Source organism: Sminthopsis crassicaudata, chromosome 2, assembly GCF_048593235.1.
Source record: "Sminthopsis crassicaudata isolate SCR6 chromosome 2, ASM4859323v1, whole genome shotgun sequence".
NCBI classification, from domain to species: domain Eukaryota; kingdom Metazoa; phylum Chordata; class Mammalia; order Dasyuromorphia; family Dasyuridae; genus Sminthopsis; species Sminthopsis crassicaudata.
This window is the reverse complement of record NC_133618.1, coordinates 364,526,025-364,550,136: the sequence shown is the minus strand read 5'-3', so window position 1 is coordinate 364,550,136 and position 24,112 is coordinate 364,526,025. Positions and strand designations below refer to the sequence as shown.

The window sequence follows — 24,112 nt, the reverse complement described above, 5'->3', positions numbered from 1 at the left end:
CCACCTTTTTGCTTTATAATTGGCAAGACTAAAACCCAGAGAGATGAATTACTTTCCTAAGGTCACAGAAATAGTAAGTGAAAGGCAATATTCAAACCTTCTAACTTCAAAATCAATGCTTTTTTCATTATTCCACCATGTCTACAATATCAGGACCTCTAGATCACAGAATGTCAGAACTAGAAGACAACACAAAACATAAAATTTCAGAAAGGAACTTAGAATGAAGTCTTTTCCAATTTTTTTTCATTACACAAATAGGAAAATAAATACAGAGAAGGAAATAGACTTGCCCAAGATCACACTGATCACTTGCCAAGAATCAGTCCCAGAAATATTGTACCCATAACAAGAGAAAGAAGCTGGTATAACTGAACAGCCCAGAGATAAAAGACAAAGGATGAATTATTTGGGAAAAGTAGAGAGCACTGATTCATAGGGAGTCATGCAATGATTGGTATGAATGTGACCTCCCATCATGCTTAATACCACATGCTTCCTCCCACCAATGTCAGCCAATTGACCTAGGCAGGGATGAGTTCAATACTTTCTAAAGCCCTTGCACAACATGATTCTCCCTTCCCCCAACTTCCAAGAAAACTTTAAAATCTTGTATGGTCTAGTGAAAAGAACAGTTGACTACAAGTTGGGAGACTTGGTATTTCCTTGACCTTCTGAGTCCTGGGGGAGGAGGGGGGGAACAAATGCCAGTTTCCCTTAATATGAGCAAGACAGAAGTTGATTTTCCAAAGTGTAGGAGCAATGTGATACAATAGAAAGAACACTAAACTTAAAGCCAGAAGATCTGGGATCAAGCTCCTCTCTACCACTTTCTCTCTCTTGTCCTTCACTACCTTTTTCTGGAGTTCAGTTTCTTCTTAAGTACATTGCAGGGGATGTCAGAGTCTCTAACATTTACACCAAACAGCACCCTATGAGAGATATGTAAGGAGCTCCAAAAATGAAAAACAAGATAATCCCTGCCCTCAAATAGTTCATAATCTTGTAGAGCACCAACTTGCATAAACCTAATGTAGAATGATCCAGGTAGAATGAGATAAGGGCAGATAAGAGATCTAAGCAAAATGCTCTAGGGAAATTTGAGGTGAGATAGAAATTATTTTAGGCTTGAGAACAAGGAGTAACATTTTAAATTTTTAGAAAGGCAAAGACAGGCTCAATGAGAAAGAAAGAGAGAGAAAAAAAGAAAGAGAGAGAGAAAAAGAAAGAAAGAAAGAGAGAAAGAAAGAGAGGGAGGAGGGAAGGAAGAAGAAAGCAAGAAAGGAGGGAAGGAAGAAAAAGAAAGAAAGAAGAAAGGAGGGAAGGAAGGAAGAAAAAAGGAAGAAAAAGAAGAACAAAAGGAAAGAGAAAGAAAGAAAGAAAGAAAGAAAGAAAGAAAGAAAGAAAGAAAGAAAGAAAGAAAGAAAGAAAGAAAGAAAGAAAGAAAGAAAGAAAGGGAGGAAGAAAGGAAGAGGGAGGGAGGAAGAAAGAAAGGGAGGAAGAAAGGAAGGAAAAGGAGGAAAAAAAGAAGAAAAGAAAGGAAGAAAACCTCTTAATACTTAGAGCTGTACAAAAGAATTTGCTTTAGGAGATGGATGGGCTCTCCATAACTTTGTGTTTGTTATTATTGTTTAGTCATTTCAGTCATGTCCGACTCTTTGTGACTCCATTTGGAGTTTCTTGGCAGAGATAATGGACTTATTTGCCATTTCATTCTCCAGATCATTTTACAGATGGGGAAATTGAAACTCAAAGTCACAGTTAATAAGTGTCTGAGGCGAGAGTTGAACTGAAGAAAATGAGTCTTCCTGACTCCAGGCCCAGTATACTACCCACTACACCACCTAGCTGCCCGCCATTATTGTGATCCCATCACTAGAAGTCTACAAATTGGTTGGATGGCCACTTAAAAGGGAGTGTGTAAAGGGGTTCGTGGTCAGCTATGGGTTGGTCTGAATGCCCCCATAGGTCTCTTTAAGCTCTGAGACTCAGTGATCCTGTGAACAAAGGTAGGACATAGGTAGGAAAATTTGTTCCCTGAGGTCATTGCTGCTTACCCACAGATAAACCAGCTCATCCCAGAGATCCATAATTACCTAGGTCCTTAGACAACTTGATTGCCTCTTTTTCTCTCTGTATAACAAGGAAGATTAGACTGAATAGTACTGCTACTAGAAAGACCTGAGTTTGAATCCTACTTCAAACATTTAGCTGTGTGACTGAGCAAATCGCTGAACTTCTTTATGTCTCAATTTCCTCTTCCACAAGAGGAGTACCTACCTCCTAGGATTGTTTTTGGCAGAGCATTGCTCCTTAACTCATTCTGTGACTAGACAAGTATATCTCCCCCTCTCTAGAGCTCAGTTTCCCTACCCCTAAAATGAAGGGCTTGGATTAGACAATGCCTAAAGTCCTACTCTGTTCTAACATTCTCTGCTCTGTATTCTAAAGTTCCTTCCAGCTCTGAGATTGTGTTCTGAGCCCTAGCTTCCCAGCTAGGTTATTCTTCCAATCAAACAACTCATCAATCATCAATAAACATTTGTTAAGCACTATCATATACAGTTGTTCAGCCTTTAATTCTCTAGCATCAAATTCCCTGGTGCTCAGGGAATGATCATGCTTTTCCTGGCTCAGGCCCCCTAGTTCTACTGTTTCCCCAGGTTCTTATTTGAAGAAGTTTTGTATCAGATCACCTTCCACTCTCCACTCGGCAAAGTGTAACTTTCCATAACCCCTTTTCCACAGGCTCACACACCTTTTAGACCAATAGGAATAAAGCAGGCAGTTTCCACACCCAGTAAACTTGTCCCATGAGTGAGTCCCTGGGAGGGCCCTGTCCTGGGTGCTGAGGGCAGGAGTAGCCAGTGATCCCAGGGAAGTATACTAGACAGAGTATTTGTGGAGAATAGGGGGGAGATAAAACTGATGAAAAGAGGGGACAGAGAGAGGAAAAGGATGGGAGAGAGAGGGAGAGAAGAGTGTGTTCCTTTAGAAATCTTCCTGAGCAGGTGTTCAGAGCCCCACCTCCACCCAGCTTAAGGTTTGAGCAGCCTCCCTAAATGGGGAAGGGAGGACAATCATCCAGATCTGCTTGGGGAAGGGAACAAACATTTATTTATTGTGTCTTTTATAGACTAGGCACTGTACTAGAATTTTCCTACTTTACAAGTGTCTTGTAAAGGAGGCACTTAGAAGAATTATCTCATTTGTTCTTGCAACAGCCCTGGAAATCAGGTTCTATTATTATCCCTGCTTTGTTGTTATTGTTGTTCAGTCATTTCAGTCTCATCCAATTCTTCATGACCCCATTTGGGATTTTCTTGGCAAAGAGTGATTTATTATTTTCGCTTCCATTTTAAAGATGACAATACTGAGGCAAATGGGGTTAAGTGACTTGCCCAACTAGTAGATAGCTACTGACTATCTTTGAACTTAGATTTTCCTGACTCCAAGCCTGATAATCTATCTACTGAGCCACCTCGATGCCCATCCCTGATTTACAGCTAAGGAAATTGAGGCAGAGTTGCACAGGTAGGAAGTTTTCTAAAATTGCATTGAACTCCTGTCTATCCTTATCCTAGGACCAGTTCTCTATCCACTGCAGCACCTTGCTAAATACCATCAGATATTGATCAAGGGCTTATTATCTCCCAGGTGTCCACTCACATGGTTCAGAAATTCCCTTTAACAGCATCTCTGATGAAAGACTAGCTCTATAGCCATGATTCAAACACTCCTAGTGAGAAGGACACTGTTGCCAGATCAGCCAGAAGAGTTATTAGCAAAGTTTTATAGTGGTTCTTTGGGATCGGGAATACCCTTCAAGTTGGAAACGAGATTCCTTTGAAGGGTAAGATTACAGATTAAAATCTTTTCTTCACTGAACCCATCAACTCCAGAAGCAGACTCACAGCTCCTATTCCTGCCTAGGGACACAACATGGCAATGTGATACTGTGGGATAGCAGGACCTCAGCAAAGATTCCAGCTGGCTACTTACTCCCTGGCTGACCTTAGGCAAGGCCATTGCCCTCTTTGAGTCTCGATTCCTCATCTGTAAAACAGAGGGGTTGAACCAAATGAATGAACCAGCTCTAAATCTTATGACATTATAAACATTAATGCAGCCTTGACCACACAGCAAAGTCAATGGCGCAGAACCAGGTGCTTGATATAAAGATTCCCAGGAACAAAGATTTGCAGCTGATCATTAGAGATCCAAGGCCCAAATGCCTTGGATTTGCTACTTATTATAAGCTTGGGCAATTTCCTTCTTCCCTGTTTCCTCATTTTTAGAGTGAAAGTTTGGGTCAGATAATCTTTAAGGTCTCTCTCAATTCTTAGTCCTATGAGAGAAATCCCAAAGGGAGAGCGGAACATGTAGCAAAAACTGGTCTTAGCCATCAGCCCCTCTCTTCCTGGCCCAGCCTCTTCCAGATGCCAAGGGATAGAAGACCTGGCTGGAGATCCCAGCCTCAAATCCTTGCTTGCCCAGTTCCCATTTTCCATTTCTGAAAGTGCTGGTGCCTATTAAATATTCATCCCTGGCACCAAACCTCGACCCCTCTTCCAGGCCTGTGGGTTCCCAAAGAAGAAAAACAAAAAGAAATATTCTGAGAACACAGAGAGTACTCCCAAGAAGAGAAGGAGCTTAGCTGCTGTTTTTCCAGGAGCAGTGAGCCTCAAAAGAACAAAACTTAAAAACCCTCCCATGTCAACTGCACTTTCCCCACAAAAACTCCGAACCTTAAGTACTGCCTCCAATTATTATCTCCATTTTATAGATAAGGAAATTGGGACTCTGGGGAAGTAGTCTGGCCAGGATAACAACGCAGCTAAAAAGAACTACAATCCAAGGCTCCCGACTCCAAATCTAATCCTCTTTCCATTTGATTACACTAAGCCCTACTTGAATAGGGCTTGAGTATGTCTCCTTTCATAAATAGAAGAATTCCTTCTCCATACAGCTTACTCCATCTTCCTGTCCAGGCTCCAGACCCCACTTTCCAGGGGCTAGAGGAAAAGCTGATATGCCTGGAATTGGCCATATGCTCCCAAAGGTTCCCGTTTGACTCATTGAGAGCTTGGATCCCAGGACTGGGAGCAATTTGACCTATCCATTCAACACTGACCCCTGGGTCCAACCAGGCCCACCTTACACTTTTCCAGCTTCCACACCACCTCATTCCTCCATTCTATCCCCCTAACCATACTGTCAGTTTATTACAATTGACATAGTGACCTCTAAAGAGATCTTATAGACTCTTGTAGAGGAGGATGTTAAAACTCAGAAAAGGGGAATGATTCATCAGAAGTCACCAAAAAAAATTTAGTAGCAATAAGATTGAATCCAGTTCCTAAGACTGAAAACCAGTATTCTTTTCATGCAGACTAGAAAAAGAAAATGGTTTTAGGCAAATTGGAAAGAGAGGTGGGTTTGAGTGCCTTCAGAGGCTTCCCCTTCCACAGAACAAGGGTGCTGGACTTGGTAATCCCCAACATCCCTAAGCCCCATTTGAGCAGGGCTGGCTGCCAACCAGACCTAGTGGGGTGGGGTGTGCAGAGGGAGGAGCAGGGGTGTTAGGGTTTGGCCCTAACCCCAAGGTGTGAGCCAACCTCATCACTAGCCCCACCCAAGCCCAAGGGAATTACTGTTTACCAAGTAGGGTAACTAAGAAAAGGCTGGGGAGGGGGGGCAAGAATGTAACCTAGTCTGTGGGCCAAGGGGTGGGGCCTAGGGAGGGAGCAGCTCCCCTCCCCCCATCATTTGCCCCAAGGCTTTTTTGTATACAGACTTGACCAGCTGGGACTGAGCTGGACCCCTCCCTGGCTAAGAGTGTCCTTCCTTGCCGTGTGACTCAACCAAGTCCTGGCTGTCCAGAGCTGCCAGGTTAATCATAGTGGGCACCTCTCGGAGCTGGCTCCTGATTGGGGCAAGAATGGGGAGCCCAGGACTGCCCCTTACCTCCATCTCTCTGGTTCCAAGGACAGTCAGAGCCAGAGACTGCCAGCTCCCAAAAAATCATAGGCACCAAGTTAGTCATCTCCTCTAACCCATAACTAAGGGAGAAACCCCTTCTCAACACTGCCACAAGCTTCCGTTCCAAAGCCCTCCAATAATGGTCTTCACCACCACTGCCTCCCCTTTCACTTGGAGACAGATCTAATTCTTTAAACTATTTTCCTTCTATTGAACTGAAATCTGAAATTTGTTCCCACTGTTCCTAGTTCTGCTCTCTAGGGCCAAACGGAATGAGAAACTGGGATGCTTTCAAAACAAGGAGACTTTTTCTAGATCAGGGAATAGATTATTAGATAATTATAATTGCCATTTTTCATAATTTTATTATTAATTTCACCATGTAATCTGTAAACAAGAACTTAATATCATCTATATTTTAATAAATATGTATTCTTATTGACATACCATTTTCTCCGATGATCCAGCACACATCTATGCCAAGCTTGTGTGATTTCTATTTCCTCTCATAAATCCATTCCAGTTCTGGGGGCCTTCACTGTCTTTAGATGTCTTGAGATTACATGTATGTCAATAGGGCCAATGGGCTCCCCATAATTTATCCCTCTGTACTATAATATGACTAGCCCACCAGCTTTTCAGACAGCTCTTTGGTGAAACCGTAATACCATTCTTTTTATCAGTAAAATGTTATAGACCACTCATGCCCATCATCTGCCTATCTGTTACATGTTATTATTAACATTTTGAGGTTTAACAAATTTAACAAACAATTTAATTGAGGGAACTAGAGTGATGCTTTCAATGGTTTAAGGAACTCTCAAAAAGAGGCAGAGAATATAGATAGGAAGGTGGATAGAGCTGGCTTTGATATCACAAAAACCACACCTGTGTTGTGTCTGAGACCAGATTTGAACTCAGGTCCTCCTGATTTCAGTGCTAGTACTCTATCCACTGTGCCACCTAGCTGCCCCCACATACTTGTTTTAATAGAAAAAGGTCAGTTCTGAAGGACTTATGATGAAAAGTACTACCCATCTCCAGAGAAAGAACTGATGGATCCTGAATGCAGATCAAAGATATTTTTCTTTATTTTCCTTTGAATGTATTTTCTTTCACGTGTTTTGCATGTCTACACATTTATAATTTGTCTTTTTTTATGTTTTTAGGGTATTTTTTCACATATAATCTATGCCAAATTGCTAGCCTTCTCAATGAGGAGTGGAGGAGAAGAAGAGAGAGAGAATTTGGAACTCAGAATTTAAAAGAAAAGCATTAAAAATTGTTTGGTTCTCTCATTCCTCTCCAAAATAGGGAGCTCATTTTATCATAGATTTAAAATTAACAGAGAGCTTGGTGGTTATAGAATCCAATGCCTTCATTTTACAGATCAGGACACTAAAGTTAAGTGATTTTCCCAGGCCATGTACACTTAGGAAGTGTCTGAGGTAGGATTTAAATCCATGCCTTCTTAACTCTACCTCCAGCATACATCTCCTGTTCCACAACGCCTTTTCCTAATTAAGACAATCTTTTCCCAGTCTAGGCTAGAACTTGCTTGGCAATTTATAGTCTTTGAGAGTGACTCCCTAATTTAATTATTGTTATATGCAATATTTGGATTCCTATAATATTGAAACTTCCTTATGATCATCTTGAGAGGCTCATAATGCAAGTAGGATCATCTCCATTTTAATAGTTTCTGCAAACCTAAGGCCACAAATGATCAGAGACTCAAGCCCTCATTCCTTCCTCCCCTCAGCATACTCTGTCTTTATATCTTGTATTATTCTAGACCAGATAATAATAGGCCTATAAATAATTGGGGAAAAGTACTGGATTTGGAGTCAGAAGATGTGACCCTGAGCAAGAAAATTCCAGTTGTATGGCTCAAGGAGGTCAAGGTCAGAAAAGACCCACATAGACCGAAAGACTCACAACATTTTTGATGGCAGCAAAGAACTGGAGACCTAAAGAGTTCCTACTGATTGAAAAAGAGCCAAAGAAATAATGATGTATAAATGTAATGGATTATTGTGCAATAAGAAATTATAGGCCGCCAGGTGGAGCCATAGTGCAGAGTATCAGATCTGGAATCCTCCTGAGTTTAAATTTGACCTCAGACATTTACTAGCCAAGTCATCCTGGGCAAGTCACTTAACCCTGTTTACCTGTTTTCTCATTTGTAAAATGAGTTGGAGAAGAAAATGGAAAATCATTCTAGTGGTTTTTGCCAAGAAAACTCCAAAAAGGGGCCACAGAATTGGACATGACTGAAAACAAGTAAAGAACAAGAACAAAAAGAAATGATGACTGAAGAATTCAGAGAAATTGGAAAGATTTGCATGAACTAATGCCAAATGAAATAAATAGGCCGACAAGGACAAGATACGCAATGACTACAATAAAGCAAATTAAAAGAATTAGCAATATTCAGAAATATTGGTCAGAAACAAAAATATACCCCCTTCTTGCTAGAAGTGCAAGAGGCAAAAAGACTATGAAGTCATCTGATAGAATTACTTTTTTTGTTTGTTTTTTACTTCACTGTTCTTGCGCAGTGTGCTCTTCCTCCCATTGTTTTCCTTCTTTCACGTCCTCCTCATGGCCCAGGCTGAGCCAGAAGCCATCAGGAAGGTGAGGCAATGGGAAGACTCACTCTATTAAATGTATCTCCTCCAGCTGTCCTCTGCTTTCATCTGGGGTGTCTGACTGCTTACCATACTCGGATGAAAAGGAAATCAGGAATATTCCAGAGCCACTGGGTGGCTCAGTGGATAGAGCGCTAGCCCTGGAGTCAGGACCCAAGTTAAAATTTAGCCTCAGATGTTTGACATTTACTAGCTTGTGACCCTCAAATCATTTAATTGCGACTGTCTTGGGAGCAGGGAAGAACCTCATTCCTTCTAAAGAAATGGTAGATCACCAAGTCTTATCAAAATCTGTTCTATCACTAACTCCTAAGGTGCTCTGGACTTTATCATGCCTCTATTCTCTACCATTCCCCAGTACTGTTCCCTGACCTATTTAACCTACAGACCTCTTGGCCTTGCCCCCTACTCCAAAGATGGATGATTAGAATTTCTGGGCCTTTCCATCAGTACTGAAACTGAACTTTAAAAAATATATTTCTCTTAGTATCTTATTTCTCCAATTACTTAAAAGATAGTTTTCAACATTCATTTTTGTAAGATTTTGTGTTCCAAATTTTTTCTTCCTCTTCCCCCATCCCCAAGACAGCAAGCAATCCGATATAGGCTAAATATATGCAATTCTCCTAAACATATTTCCATATTTGTCACGCTGAACAAAAAAGAAATCAAATCAAAAGGGAAAATGAGAAAGGAAAAACAAACAAACAAACAAACAAAACCAACAGAAATTGCTTTGATTCACATTCAGTCTTCATAGTTCTCTCTCTGAATATGGATGGCACTTTTTATCCCAAATCTATTGGAATTGCCTTGAATCACCACATTCTTGAAAACAGCCAAGTCCATCATAGTTGATCATCACATTACCTTGTTGTTACTGTGTACAATGTTGATTCTGCTCACTTCACTCAGCATCAGTTCATGTAAGCCTTTCCAGGTTTTTTTGAAATCATCTTGCTCATCATTTCTATAAAACAGTATTATTCCATGACATTGAATTCCCTTCTTAGTCACTTTGTACCACACTGCATTCCAGAGGTTCAACACTCACTCTGATTGTCTTTCTTACATTGTCATCAAGCTTTAGATTAGGTTTTTGCTTTAAATAGCTCAACCTGGGACCAAAGGCTTTTATTTATTTATTTTGTTTGTTTGTTTATTTTTGAGGCAGTGAGATTCATTGATTTTTCATTCACACAGCTAGTAAGTGTCTGGAGCCGGATTTGAACTTGGGACCTACTAACTCCAGCATCAGTGCTTTATCTACTATACCCTCTAGTTACCTGAATTGGATCACAAATTGAGACTGACAAAAGCAGATCTATATTTGGTATAAAGAAGTATTTAATAGCTTTTTATTTTTCCAAATACATGCAAAGATAGTTTCCAACATCAATCTCTGCAAAACCTTATGTTCCAAGTTTTTCTCCTTTATTCCCCCACTCCTCCCTCCCACAGACAGCAAGCAATCCGATTATAGGTTCAACATAAGCAATTAAAGAAAAACTTTTTTCACAGAGCTATCCAAAAGTGTAATCAACCTCAGGAAGTAATGAGCTCCCCATTCCTGAAACTCTTCAAGCAGAGATGGAAGACAGACTGTTGTTGAATTGTTTTAGACAGGATTCCTCTTCTAAAAGCTAAAGCCACTGAGGTCTGGCAGACCCTTCCAGAGCTGTAATTCTGTCACCAAGGTCAGAGTCTCAATTCTGACTCTTACTAACCATATAACCTTGAGCAAATAATAAACAATGGGGAACTGAAATAATGATCTCTTAAGTTTCCTCCCAGCCCCATATTCTGCAATCCAGAACTACTCCCTAAACACCCATTCTGACTAGTTTCCAGGGACCTGTCTCATCAGAGAGCACATCTAAGAGAGCAGCTGGACTTAGCCCTGAAAGTCAGCCTCAGGAAGGAAGAAGGTACATTTCGTCCCCTGCCAGACAAGTAAAAGCTTTATGTGGAAGGGAGTTTGGAGAGCTGGGTTTAGGTGTTGGCCCCATCACTGGGTTTTTTGGTGAAATTTTCCTCCCTCTCTTGGCTGCAAGATAGATTTATTGTCAGTCAGTCATTCCTGACTCTTTCTGACAAGGTTTTCCTGATAAAGAGTCTGGAGTAGTTTATCATTTCCTTCTCCAGTTCATTTTACAGATAAGAAAACCTGTGACTTGCTCACTGCTAACAAGTATCTGAGGGTAAATTTGAACTCAGGTCTTTTTGTCTCCAGATCTTGTCACTTAGCTGCCTCACTTAAATCCAATTCACTTGCAAGTCAAGACATCACCTCCAGATATCCTTGTCCCTCTTTGAGAAGGAAGGATGAACAACAGTAGATACTCCTAAGGGGATAGATAGGAAAGGAAATTCTTGGGATTTAGAGTTGGGAGAGATTTTAGAGATCTAATCCAGAAACCTCATGTTCCAGAAACTAAGAGCTAGAAAGGGGAAAGTACTTTCCTGTGTCTTATGAAATGGGAATTTTGACACCTACTCAAATACTTTTTCCACTGTGTTTTCAAAAGCATTCAATCTTATGCAATTGTGCTGGGAGTATTATTGTTGCTACCTTCCCCCATTCCATTTATAACCTACACAGTCTAGTCCAGCTCCTGTGGCACAATGGCAGGGGCTGGGGAGAATCAGTGGGAAGCAGGTATGTGCAGCAATACAAGTATGCAAAGTATGAGTTCAAATTCTGAGATGGTGGCCAAATCACCTCCTGTCTTAGCTCCTCACCAGCTCTCTGCAGAACAATAGTCCCTGCCCCAACTCCCTATTTCTCCAGGCTGTGATGAGGATAAGTTGGGCCATGGATAAAAAAGAATGGTGCTTTTTTGTCCTTTTTGTTCTTGCTGAAGACCATGACATCAGGGAGGTTATACCATAACATGCAAGTGAATTGGATTTAAGTGAGGGAGAGCTGTGCAAGGTCACCTGCCTCACTTTCTCCTCCAGAGACTAAGGTCCAGTGACAAGATATAGACCAAGACGACTGGAGATGGCCCTGGATGCAGTGGTAGACTTGTCTTTGTAAACTAAGATCTTCATAAGGCTTACTTAGTTTTACTGGAGCCACACCTAGATATCTGTTGCTATTGTGGAGATGATTATATCATGAAGGGAAGAAGAAAAGCAGTTTGGCATACTTGTTTAGAGAGTTAAGTCTCAATACCAGGAAGACTTAGGTATATCCTGCTTAATACAGATATTGGCTGTGTGACTGAGCAAATTACTTACTCTCTCGTGCTCTGGGAAACTCAAGGGAAATATAAATTGCAGAGAAGGTGTCAATCTGCATTAGCGTGTGGAATTTCCTCACCTGGAAGTTCCCTAAATAAATAAAACCATAATTGTACATGTTTAACTTACGTTGGATTGCCTGCTGTCTTGGAAAGGGGGAGGGGAGGAAGAAGGGAGAAAAAAAATGGAGCACAAAATCTTGCAGAAATGAATGTTGAAAACTATCTTTACATGCATTTGGAAAAATAAAATATATTGAGAAAGAAAACAATAACAACAACAACACTGAAATCATAGATCCAATCTCCAATTTGAGGATCCATAGCCTCTGTCTAGAATTCTAGTCTTGACCTTTGGATTTTTTTCCTTTTTTTAAAAAATGGAATTGATTTTTGAAACATTTTATTGATATCTTTTGTTTTTATATCACCTTCATATCCAAAGATATTCTTCCACCCTCCCTTCCCCCCAGAAAGCCATCCCTCCTAACAAAGAATTTTTTTTTAAAAAGAAGAAAAAGCCGACTCAGCAAAACAATCAATACATCAACCAAGTCTGGCAGTATTGAGCAGCAGTTTCTCAGAAGTAGTCCTGGAAAGTGCCTTCTCAGCCAGAGATTCACTGAATAGAGGAGGGTGAAGAAGGGGGAGACAAAGGGAAAGCAGCCTGTCCTCAAGACTAAAATTCCTTCCAGAACAGCAGCTTCCCTCAGGATGACTAGTGCCCCAGCCTTGTCCTCTTAGGGAGGCTGCCAAGCTCACTAACTTCCAGCATCTCAGCCTCTGGTCCTCTCTCTTCAGAGTATATCTTCATACAACTACTCCCATTCCCACCCCCAATCAGTGGGACTTAAAAGAATCTCTTTCTGCCCAGGCCCTGACTTTGAGCTATTTCTCCCACATTCATAACTTCCCTTATCTAGGTACAGAGCACTTTCCCATTGCCAGAGGATATCAAGGTCATGAGAAAAAAAAATACCACCAAATGCTGTCAACTCTCAATTACCCACGTGAATGAATCTCCACCACTGTGCCCAGAGAACTAAGCTTAACCAAGCACATGCAAGAAGGCTACTTAACTTTGCTAGTTTTCTCCAACCAGAACCTCCCGGGAATACAGGACAAGAAATCTCTGCCCCCGCCCCCCACCCCTGTGCTCTAAGAGTGCGATTCTATGACTACCCAGGGAGAGATAAGTAGAGCTAAAGAGTAGGAAAAGTTACAGTCACTATTCTTTAGCAGACACTGTGCAGGAGATTTAAAAAACAAAAACAAAAACAAAAAAAAAAAAAAACAGTCCCTTATCAAGAGGGTTAACCTTCTAAATATTCTAGTTATATTCATTTACATTCTAATGAGTTATGCTACCTTTTGTCCTTCTAGAGCTTCTTTGAGGATCAGGTGAGGTAACTGATGAGGAAGCACTTTGGAAATACATAAAAGGGTTGTTGGGTTTGGGTTTGTTTTTTTTTTTTAATACCTTTCCAAACAAATCTCAGTCAGCAGAAATGGGAATGACAGAATGAGCCAGAAGTAGAGTTCTGTACATCCAGGCTCTTTCATCATCTGGAAAGACATTTCTGGAAAAGAAGAAATATGAATGGAGTTCCAGTGTTCTCCTGGGGAATAGGAAGCAGGACTCCAAGAAGGGGTCCTGAGGACAGAGGATGTTGGATCCTAATCGATCAAAAGTTTAAGCAGGGGAATAACATGGTGAGAAGAGTGAAATAGAAAAATTATTTGAGGGAAAGGGGCTTTCAAATAATGGACTGGAAACAGGAGATGTAGAACAGAAGGATAAGTTTGGTAGATTTACAGCAGTCTAGGCAAGAGGTGAAAAGAATCTAAAAGGGTCTAAATTAGAGCTATAGCAAAATGGTGAGGAGAAAGCTTATGTTATACAGTACCTGGCTATTGTTTGAATGTGGTATTAAGATGGGGAAAGAATGAGGGAGAGGAAAGAAACAAGGATAAATTTGAGGCTTTGAGGTTGGGGGATACAGTACCATCAAAAGAACTAGGGAAAGGGGCAGATTTCTGGTGGAGGAGAGGAGATAACAAATTCAATATGAGACATATTGAATTTGAGGGACCATCAAATATCCAGGTTGCTACCAATAAGTCTGTTTTAAAGATGCAGAGCTCAAGAGTCATAAGATTTCATAGAATTGAAAGTAACCTTCAAAATCTTCTAGTCCAAACGTCTCTCAAATGAGGAAACTGAGGCACAAAAAGTTAAATAACTCAATCAAGATCACACAGGCAAAAGAGATAAAGCCAGAGTTAAGACACAAGTCTTCTTGGGGCAGTTAGAGGGTGAAGTTAGATTGAGCACAGCCCTGAGTTCAAAAACATTATCAGACACTTAACACTTATTAGCTGTGTGATGCTGGGCAAGTCATTAAACCTCCATTTGGAGGTTACCTCACCAAAAAATAAATTAATTATTAATTAAAAGACATGTCTTCTGACTCCAAACCTAGAATTTCTCTCCACCAAACATCATCTTTCCAGTAAAGAAATGAAGTTGTGGGTATAAGATCAGTAAAGTGGAAAAAACACAACTTGAGAATGGAAGATCTGGGGACTACAAAGTTTCCTTTTCTGTATATTAAGGGAGATGAACTTCATGATTCTAAAGGGCCCCCCTGACTCCAATGTTTTCTGATTTTTAAGCGAAAGCTTTCACCAAAGTTAAGAGTGTAGGGAAAGAAAAGGACCAAAGACAACTTTGGGAGATACCTGGATTTAACAAGTGGGAAGTCGTCAAAAGAAGACCAGACAGATAAAAAGAAAACACAGACAAAGTAGTGAGTGTCACAGAAGGCAATGGAAATGAAGAATTCAGATGAAAAAGATGGCCAATAAAATCAAGTGTTGCAGAAAATAAAAAGTGAGAAAAGATTATTCAATGGATTTAGTGATTAGGAAGCCACTGGTTTCAGTTAGAACACCTATCTGAAAGCATATTGTAAGGGGTTTCAGAATTTAATTGAGGGGAGGAAGTAGAGGATAAAGAAATAAAGACTGGAAATATAGACAAAAGGCAGAAACCAAAAGGGTAGCATGGGTTCCAGAAGGACTTGAGAGTGGATTTATAACTGTGCCAAAAGGTATAAACTGCTTCCCAACTATATAGAGGAAGAGAAAGAATAGAACAGATTGAAACTTCAGCTGGGGCCTTCTGGGGCTAATCCTCAAGAGATCTCTGTAGAAAGGTTAGGGATCAGTTATAAAAGTGGGTTAAGACATCACACTAAGAGGGCTGTTTCAGATGTCAGCTTTCAGTCTGGAGGCTAGAAGATGGGCAAAAATGACCTCACGAAGAGCTCTGAGTAACACTCTCTCAAGGAAAGGCAATGGGAGAATTTGAAAAACAGAAATCTTAAGATAAATCCTCAAATCTCATTTTTACTAAATCTCAATCTCATCTACTGCCTACCAATCCTTTGTCTAGTGTCTCTCTCCATCAGAGAAGTAAGAGCTTCCTAATTTCTCTAGATAGTATGGGGAGGCAGAAAGTACAGCAAGTTTGAAGCCAGAGGAGCTGGATTTGGATCCCCATACTTACTTGATCTTGGCAATCCATTTCCCTTCAGTCACTTCATCCAAAAACTGAGAATGTTGGTCCCAATAATCTCTAAATTCCTTTCCAACTCTTGATTGTTTTTCCTCCATGAGCAGGAAAATGACCCAAAAATTAGGACCCAGAAAAGACTCCCACACCCCAAAGAATAGAGGGTTGGCTGTGTATTATAGTTCATTAGGGAGACCTTTGTAGTTTCTGTATGTATGTATGTATGTGTAGGAGCCGGGGAAGATAGAAGAAAGGTCCCCTAGTCTTGGCTCTGGAAAGATGGATAGCATACTACAATGGAGTGAACATTGATTCTGGAATCAGAAGATGTGTGTATTCATACACTACCCCTAACACTTATCTGTGTAACCCTAATAATCAATAGATGCCCCAGGGCCTTTGTTTAAATGAGGGCTTTAAACTAAATAGCCTCTGCATCTAAAATCTAAATTTTCATTTACATCTGTGATCTAAATAAAAATAGGGAAAGAAAAAACTAAAATCTTGGTCTAGAGATTCAAGAAAGATGCAGAGGCTGGAGGAGGAAAGGAGGAAAGGGTCCTTAGGAAAACTGACTCCTGTTCTGACAAACAATAAGCTGCCCTCTAGTGGCTCCAGGCTCATTTACAACCACTTTCCTCCTTTTCTTTCCAAAAATAGATTTCTTTTTACCTCACCTCACTCCCTGGAGAGAATTGACCTACTCTTTGTGCCTGCAAGCGCTTCTCACCCTTTCTTCCAACCCAGCTAAGTCAGGAAACTGCCACTGTCCCTGTTAGCACGTGTGCATCTGCATCTTCCTCTTTGTCTAGGAATCAGAATGGTCTCTTTTTATTTGTCGCTCTGGCCACCTGATGTATATGGGAGAGAAGCAGGAAGGCAGTAGGAGAGGTAGTCCTGCTATACAAGAAAATGAGGCTAGGAACATATTCCACCTGCATTGCAGGAGAGTTTGGGTAGGAAAACACAAAGACTCTGCCTCCTGAGCCTGGTTTATCCCAAGGCAGGAGAGGGAGGAAAGCTTGGGAACATCACTTGACTTCAAATGCAGCAATGGACAAAGGCAGGGCTAGAGGTAAAACAGATGAACAAGTTTTTAACTTCGGCTCTGGTGGATGTGGTCCTTGAGGGAATGAGTCTTTTCTTTCTCTGGGCCTCAAGTTTTCTCTTCTGAAAAATGGGAATAATAAATAACTCAGGTTGGTGAAACAAATTGATGGCATCCACCTATGAAAAGATAGCATGAACAACTAGACTTTCATCTAAAACACCAGAATTTGAATCTTCCAACTGTGCCTTTTGACCATTTCCTCAACTATAAAATGAGGTTACTCATATGTGGTTGTGAGGAAAGTATTTTGTAAACCTTAGAAGTGTTATACAAATGTTCAGTTGTTCTGTCGTGTCCAATTCTTTGTGATCCCATTCAGGGTTTTCTGGATAAAAATACTGGAGCAGTTTGCCATTTCTTTTCTAGCTCATTTTACAGATGAGGAAACTGAGGCAAACTGGGGTAAGTGATTTGTCCAGTTTAGTAAGTCAGATTTGAACTCAGGAAGACAAATCTTCCAGACTTCAGGTCCACTGTGTCACCTAGCCATCCTATAGAAGTTGGATAGCATTATTTTAATTTTCTTTGAAATAAACAAAGTGAAAAGAATTGCAATGGGTAAATAAACTATTTTGGGGACTTCGGATAAATAAATCTGTGGGTCTCAGTTTCCTCCTCTATAAAATGGGGAGGAAAAAACTTGCCCCATCACCTTCTCAGGGCTCTTTACAGGGTCTGCAAATAAAAACATTTTGGAAATCGTAAGTAATAAGGAATCATAAATATAATAATACAATAATGGAATCAAATTAAATTAACATTTATTAAACACCTACTATGTGCTTATCAAACACTGCTTTTAGTATCAATAACATCATTATTTTATAAAAGGAATCAGATCAGGTCCCACAGCAAACATCACCCCAGACCCCTCCTTTCCTTCCTCTGTCCTTGGGTCTGTCCCTGGCCCAGAGCCCAATAGACAGATCTGTACCATTGCATCAGTGGGATGAGAAATTAGCTCAAAGGGTGGGGTAGGGAAAACGGGAATAAGGAAGCATTTGCTGTTAGCTTTTGCCAAAGAACCTGGGATGCACATGAGTGTTGGCATCCTGGGCCCCAGTGGGACAAAAACAACAAACCAAGCCTTAGTTCCAGCTAAAACTGGGAACGAGAATGGCTTTATTTATTTATGTATTTTTAAAAATCGGTTAATTCAGCAATCTCTGCAGCCCTGCCCTGTTGCCTCTACTGCCAGCCTCATCTCTGGAAAGATGCCCAGTTTGTCCAGGGTGTGGCAGATGCATGCAGGCAGTCATTCCAGGTAAGGAGACCACCTGCACAGGGGTCATTTCTTGGACAGCAGCCAGGGCCCTAGCCCATCAAGGATGGTTCTCCAGGCCTTATTCACTTCTCTAACCCCAAGAGTATCTGGGAGGAGGAAGAAGACTGCCTTCTGCCCTCACCTGTACCCCCAGATCTTAGAACAAACCACAGCAATAGCTTCAGATCCTGACAGGACCAACCTGCAGTGGACCAGACCTAAGAAAGAAATGGTGACTCATTTTCCACACCAAATTCAGTTCCCCACTACCCTGAAAACTTCCCCCAGATCGAGACTTCTTCCAGCTCTCCTCCTCTACTCCCTCCCTCCCCTCCCCCAAATAAGCTTCTGTGAGCTGGGAAAGCCGGCACCTGTTGAACACTGAACTTGGTGCCCAAATTGGGGTGGAAGATGGGTCAGAAAAGAGTCCGAAAGGGAGACAGAGCAGCTCTAGAACTAAATTGTGCTTAAGTGGAAATGAAGTTCATTCATTCCTTCACCCCCAGTTTATTAAGCCCTACAGTATTCCTTGTGCTGGGTCCTGTGAGAAAAGATTAGAAAAGTTTTCAGATCTCCCGTGGTTATCACTGCTCCAGCTGTCCCAACAAGTGTTGGCACTTTGCATTCCCCCAGCACCCTTTCTCACACTAGAACCAAACGGACCAAAACCAGAACACAATTGAGAAATAGCATCAAGCACAGTTAAAGAGCCCTCTCCCGACCCTACTGGGCCAGAGAGATGGTGTACGTTGCCCGAGTTCCCTTCCAGAAACAGTCACACACAGATAAAAATGGCCCCCTGTTCTGCAGCCCAGGCAAGGATCTTTCTCCCTGCTAGAAACTGAGGCACAAAAATGGGAGACCCCGGACAAGCAGAGCCTCGCCTGGGTGTGGCCGGAGTCCCAGCTCTGAAGACCGCGCCTTGCGGCACCTGGGGCCACGCCCTAAGATGCTGCCACCGCACGATGGAGGGGGGAGGCGGACCCCACTCTACTATGGGACTCCGGTAGTATCCACACTGCAACGAACACACCCAACCATGCACACGTCTTGAGGGCCAACTCAACTCATGGACGCACTGCCTGAGAGTTCACGTTTCTACAGCACTTTAAGGTCTGGAAAAAGCTTTCTTCCCAGTGGCACTGGGTATGGGTAAAAGAGTGACAAGTATCACCTCGGCTTCTGAGATGAGAAAACTGAGTCTTAGAGTAGTCAGTCACTTGACCACAGGCACACGACTAAGTGTCACGGCCGGAACATTGATCAGGTCTCCAAACTCTTTTTCACTACAGCAGATCCATTCACACACATTATGGATCAGTCACACACACTAAGTCATGCACATGGAAAAAGACTTTAAATCACACATGTCCCCACCCCGCCCCCAGGCACATTCGGAAGCACGGACACAGGCGCACACCCCAAATCACACATGGACACACAAGGTCCATACAGACAGACATCTCGGACGTACAAGCACCCCCCCAACCCCCCCCGGCGGGTCCCCCAAAGGAAAGCAAAGCTAGGAAAGAGAAAGCGCACCACTGGCAGGGGATCCGGGCCAGTTAGGAAGCACCAGGTGGAAGCAGTCGCACATCTTGGCGGATAGCTGCGGGCCCCGATCGGCTCCGCTCCGGTGTGCCCTGGCAGGGTCCGCGGGCGGGCGGACGGCGGCCTGCCCCGCACTGACTGCAGAGCTCTGGCAGCCCGCTCCCTAGCCCGGCCCCCGACGCCCACCCCTCGGCTCCCTAGGCCCGCCTGGGCGGGGCGGGGCCAGACCGGAGTAGCCCCGCCCGGGCCACTGCGGAGCAGGGTGGGACAGACTGGGGGGCGCCGGGTGGTGCGGAGGGCCGAGGTGTGGGCCCTGCTCGGACTCATTCACCCCATTGGTTCTCGCGTATGTGTGCCCCGCCCACAGGGCGGGGATGATGCATGCGGAGTGGGCGGGACCCCAAGTGTCCGAGCCTGGTGGACTCATCTTTGGGGTGGGGGCTGCCTGCCTCCTGAATTCTAGACTGAGCCTGTTGGAAGATGAAAAGGAGACCTGAACAAGGACCCTTATTAACTGGTGGCCCGTCTGTACCAACCACATGCACAACGTTGAAGGGACATCATATAGGGTGTACTGGACATGGAGGCTAACCAAGGACTGAGCCCTGTACCAGAGTGTGCTTCAATTCTAGCCTCTCCTGAAGGCTGTCTATAGCAATTTTAAAGACTCTGGACTTCCAGTTCCCACCCTTGAAGACCCGATGACCTCTAAGTCTCTTCCAATTCCATTTTAATAAACAAATAACTAAGTATTAAGGAGGTGAGCTGGCAGTGTAGATAGAAAGAACCAAGACCTGATTTCAAGGAGCTCATGATGGAAGAGGAAAAAAGGAGAATGAGATAAGGGTAAAGGTGAAATAAATTTAAGGAGAAAATATCCCTTTACCCAATGGCCAATAAACACTCTTTGAAACATCCACTGAGGATACAAAGAAAAGCCAACCAGTCCCTTCTTTCTCTGGGGAAGAGAACATGCAAATAACCATGGAGAAACAAGCTAGATATAGGAAAAATTGAAGTTAATCAATAGGAGGAAGGCTAGAATTAACTAGAACTAAGAGGTATCGGGGAAAGTTTCTTGGAGAAGCAGGATTTCAGTTGGAACTTGAAGGAAGTCAGGGAAGTAGAAAATGGACATGTATTCCAGATAGGAGAAAGACAGAGAAAATTCCCAGAGTCTGAAGGCGGAAAGCTTTTTGGAAAAACCAAGCTCTGAAATATGAGTTGGGTCCTAAAAGAAAAGCCAGAGCTCAAAAGATTATTAGAGTTAATTTCAGGAGCTAGGAACCACTATCAAAGGCACAGAGAGAGTGGGATAAAAATGAGAATAGAGTGTCCTGTTTATAAAGAATATAAAATACCCAGAGGGGATAACTGTGAAAGGTGGACAGGTAAACTGGAGCTAGCTTGTTCAAGCAAATCTTGAATTCCAGTCAGCATTTTATATTTTATTTAATAGACACTGGTGAACTGGCCTCTCTCTTTCTCTGCAGAAAATGCTAAATATGGCCCAAAATTTTCACCATTTCAAGGTGCCCCAGAGACTGAGGCAGATTGGTCTCAAGAGCTACCTTCACACTTCATTCCATTGCACCTATAATATACTACACAGATGACTGGTTGAAAAGTGAAAGACGAAAATTCAGGGTTTCAACTAAATTCAGTCCACCCAGGAGTGTAGCATTATCTACAATCTACAATCTACAATCATTTGACCATTTGACCATGTCAAGCTCCAAGGTACTTGGCATCTATTGACAGAACAATGCATGTTATTTCAGGGGATAGGGGACCATGGGATACCCTTGGAATAAAGGAGGATGGAGGGATTTGGGATCAAAATAGAGGATGTCACATATCTCTCATTACTTCCTCCAATCATGTCTTACCCTCCAACTGAAAACTTTCTGAAGCCAGGAACTTCCGGTATCAAGCAAAATTCTTTCTTCGTAATAAATACTTAGTAAATGCTTATTGAATGAATGAATATAAGCTTACTTTCATTTAAAAATTCACATGAGCTTTATATTTTTGATACATATGTAAGTGCAGCAGGCAGTGTATTTGATATTGTGGAGAGTGGTTTAAATCCTAGCTTCAATACTCAATTAACTATATGATTGGGGAAATCACTTAATTCCTTTCAGTGTCTTTTTTCTTATCTATATAATTGAGGAAAGGATGGGAGGGGGTGAACTAGATAAATTGAAATAAGCCTGAGATAATTAGATAAGCCTGAGAGAGGCCCATTCCAGCTCTCAATTCGTGATTTTATGAATTTGATATTTTGGAAGAAAAAGCAAGAGTAGACTCAGAATCATTTGACAGAGATGACCTTGAAGATGTCTTCCAGCTATGAATCCTAAAATTTAATCTGTATTATTGGCTCTCCATCACTTTCTTATATCTGAACAATCAATAAAACAACAAATCAAGCCATGATTTGAAGCATTTGCTTTTTTCTGCAATGTAAATAAGCTCACATTGAAAATTTAACAATAAGCTTGATGGAGCCCATAATGTTTCACAAGAATTGCTTTCCCTCTGCTATAATACTCCAGCAGTGATACCAGCAAGAGGAAGTGGCTTTAGCCTCCCGGTACCTCTTTACATAAGATATAGTGGGAAGGTGATCTGGGTCATTTGAACAATCTCACTTGACTACCCCAAAGGAAAGTCCTAGGAACAATTTGCAAAAAATACTGAGATAGTTTGTTAAGTTTCTATACCCATGGAAAGACATACCACCTGAGTGCCTGGGGAGAAAAGGATAATGATACTTGGCTGATGCTTCAACAACCTAACTGAAAAGGAGCAACGTTCATAACAACAGATAAAGGATGGAAACCTACAGAAGGAGTCCTTACCGAGAAACTTGGAGATCTGGGAGGTGCTGGATGCCCTACTAAGTGCAGCACTATATGTGGTAGAGGCCATGCAGATCTCTGGGGAAGGTCTGCTCATGGTCAGGCATCATTATTTTCCAGGAACTCTGGGGAGTTCAATTTGGTTTCCCAGCCAAAAAAACTTTTCTTCTTTGAGATTTTGAACTGTAATAGTACACTTGTTAACATCATGTAGTTATATTCCCAAATTATCTGGGTGAGGTCAATAAGCCAAAAAATGAGAAATCTCTTCAACTGAATACAGTGAGGTCATGTAAGAGCCTCTGCCATAAGGATTACATCAGTATAGTTATAGGGATATGCTGGAGATTGCTTGAAGTAGCTCAGGCAAGCCAATTTTCAGTTTTTAGTGTGATCATTTATACCTCAGAAATCAGCAAATGTTACAAATCAGGTCTTGATTTATTCCTTTGTTAATTGTCTACAATTAAGAAAGTGATAAAAAAAATTAAAAAGTTAATCAATTATAAAAGTCACATATATATATATTGGGGGGAGACCTGGTTATTAAATATTTACCATCACACTTCTACAGTTTCCAAACATAGATAATCATTGAATTTAATTCAACCAACATTAATTTCTCTTGTCAGTGATGTCATATAGAGATTTCATCAACAAGGTAGAGAACTGCATTGAATGTGACCTCTGAGGTTTTTCTCAGCTCTGAAGCTTTTTAACATGCTATATGCATTTAGACATGACCCAATTGAATGTGTCAGTTGAATGTGACTTTCTCTGCCCTACATGCCTCCATTCACTAGTGCCTCAAATATTATCTGCTATGGAAGAGGCTTTAGTGGTCCTTTGCTCCCAGGCTTTCTCCCCATTTTCTTTTCCTGATTGGTCTCTCTACTTCTGCCTGTTCTCTGAAAGATTACTCTGGATCCCTATAAAGCAACACCCCTAAAATAGGAAGAATGGACCATCATTTCCAATAGATTTCCTCCCAATAGTCTCCTACTACTCCTAGATCAATGAGCATTGCATAGAATTGTGGGGAGTGGTCTCACTGACATAACTATAGTAATAATAGATGACAATTATTTATATTACAGATTGGATATATTAAAGGAAGTAAAGAATAGTGGATGGGCATCTAGATAGTTCAGTGGATGGAGTGCTGGGACCCAGAGTTAAGATGACTCATCTTCCTGAGTTCAAATCTGACCTCAGATATTTACTAGCTGTATGACCCTGAGCAAGTCACATAACCCTGTTTGCCTCAGTTTCCTCATCTTTAAAATGAGAAGAAAATGGCAAATCATTCCAGTACCTTACCAAAAAAATCCCAAATGGGATCATGAAAAGTCAGATACACAACAAAAAAGGGCCTCAGATAATTCCCTATTTTTAAAATTAAATCATATATGTTTGCAATGGTAAGAGAATTCTTATGCTGTTGATGAAATTGCATATTACATATTTTCAAATTACTGCATTTCAATCCTCTGTTGTTATCACTATCGTTCTTATTTTATAGATAAGGGAAAAGAGGCATAGAGAAAAATGGAATAACTTGCCAGAATCACACAACTTATGGGTGTTAAAGGTGGAATTAAAACTCAGATCTCTCATAATTCCAAATCACATATTTTTCCAGTTTATCATACTGACTCCTTTTCTTACTGTTTTATTTAGATAAATAACATAAAATAATGTAAAATGAAAAGACCTACTAAATACACTGAGAAAAATAGAGGAAGAAATAGGAACAAATAAGATGCTACTGTAATTTTATTAAAATTGACATACATATTCTTTCCTCAAAAAAAAAAAAAACTAAAAAAAAAGTTCGGTTTTATAATTTCATTTTAAATTGTGT

At 41.4% G+C, this 24,112-nt stretch overlaps 1 protein-coding gene across 5 annotated transcripts in view; it reads right to left on the bottom strand.

Annotated features, from left to right (window-relative positions):
• Positions 1–19,506, bottom strand: part of AHNAK2 (AHNAK nucleoprotein 2) — a 118,042-nt gene extending 98,536 nt beyond the window's left edge. For 4 of the 5 annotated variants that reach the window (XM_074291023.1, XM_074291028.1, XM_074291027.1 and 1 more), the window contains exon 1: positions 19,373–19,506. In XM_074291023.1, coding sequence (XP_074147124.1) covers positions 19,373–19,427 — 55 coding nt within the window. In that variant the 5' untranslated portion in view covers positions 19,428–19,506. The remainder of the gene's footprint in view (positions 1–19,372) is intronic. The other variant, XM_074291029.1, reaches the window with a different exon arrangement.
• Between the last annotated feature and the right edge of the window lie 4,606 nt (positions 19,507–24,112).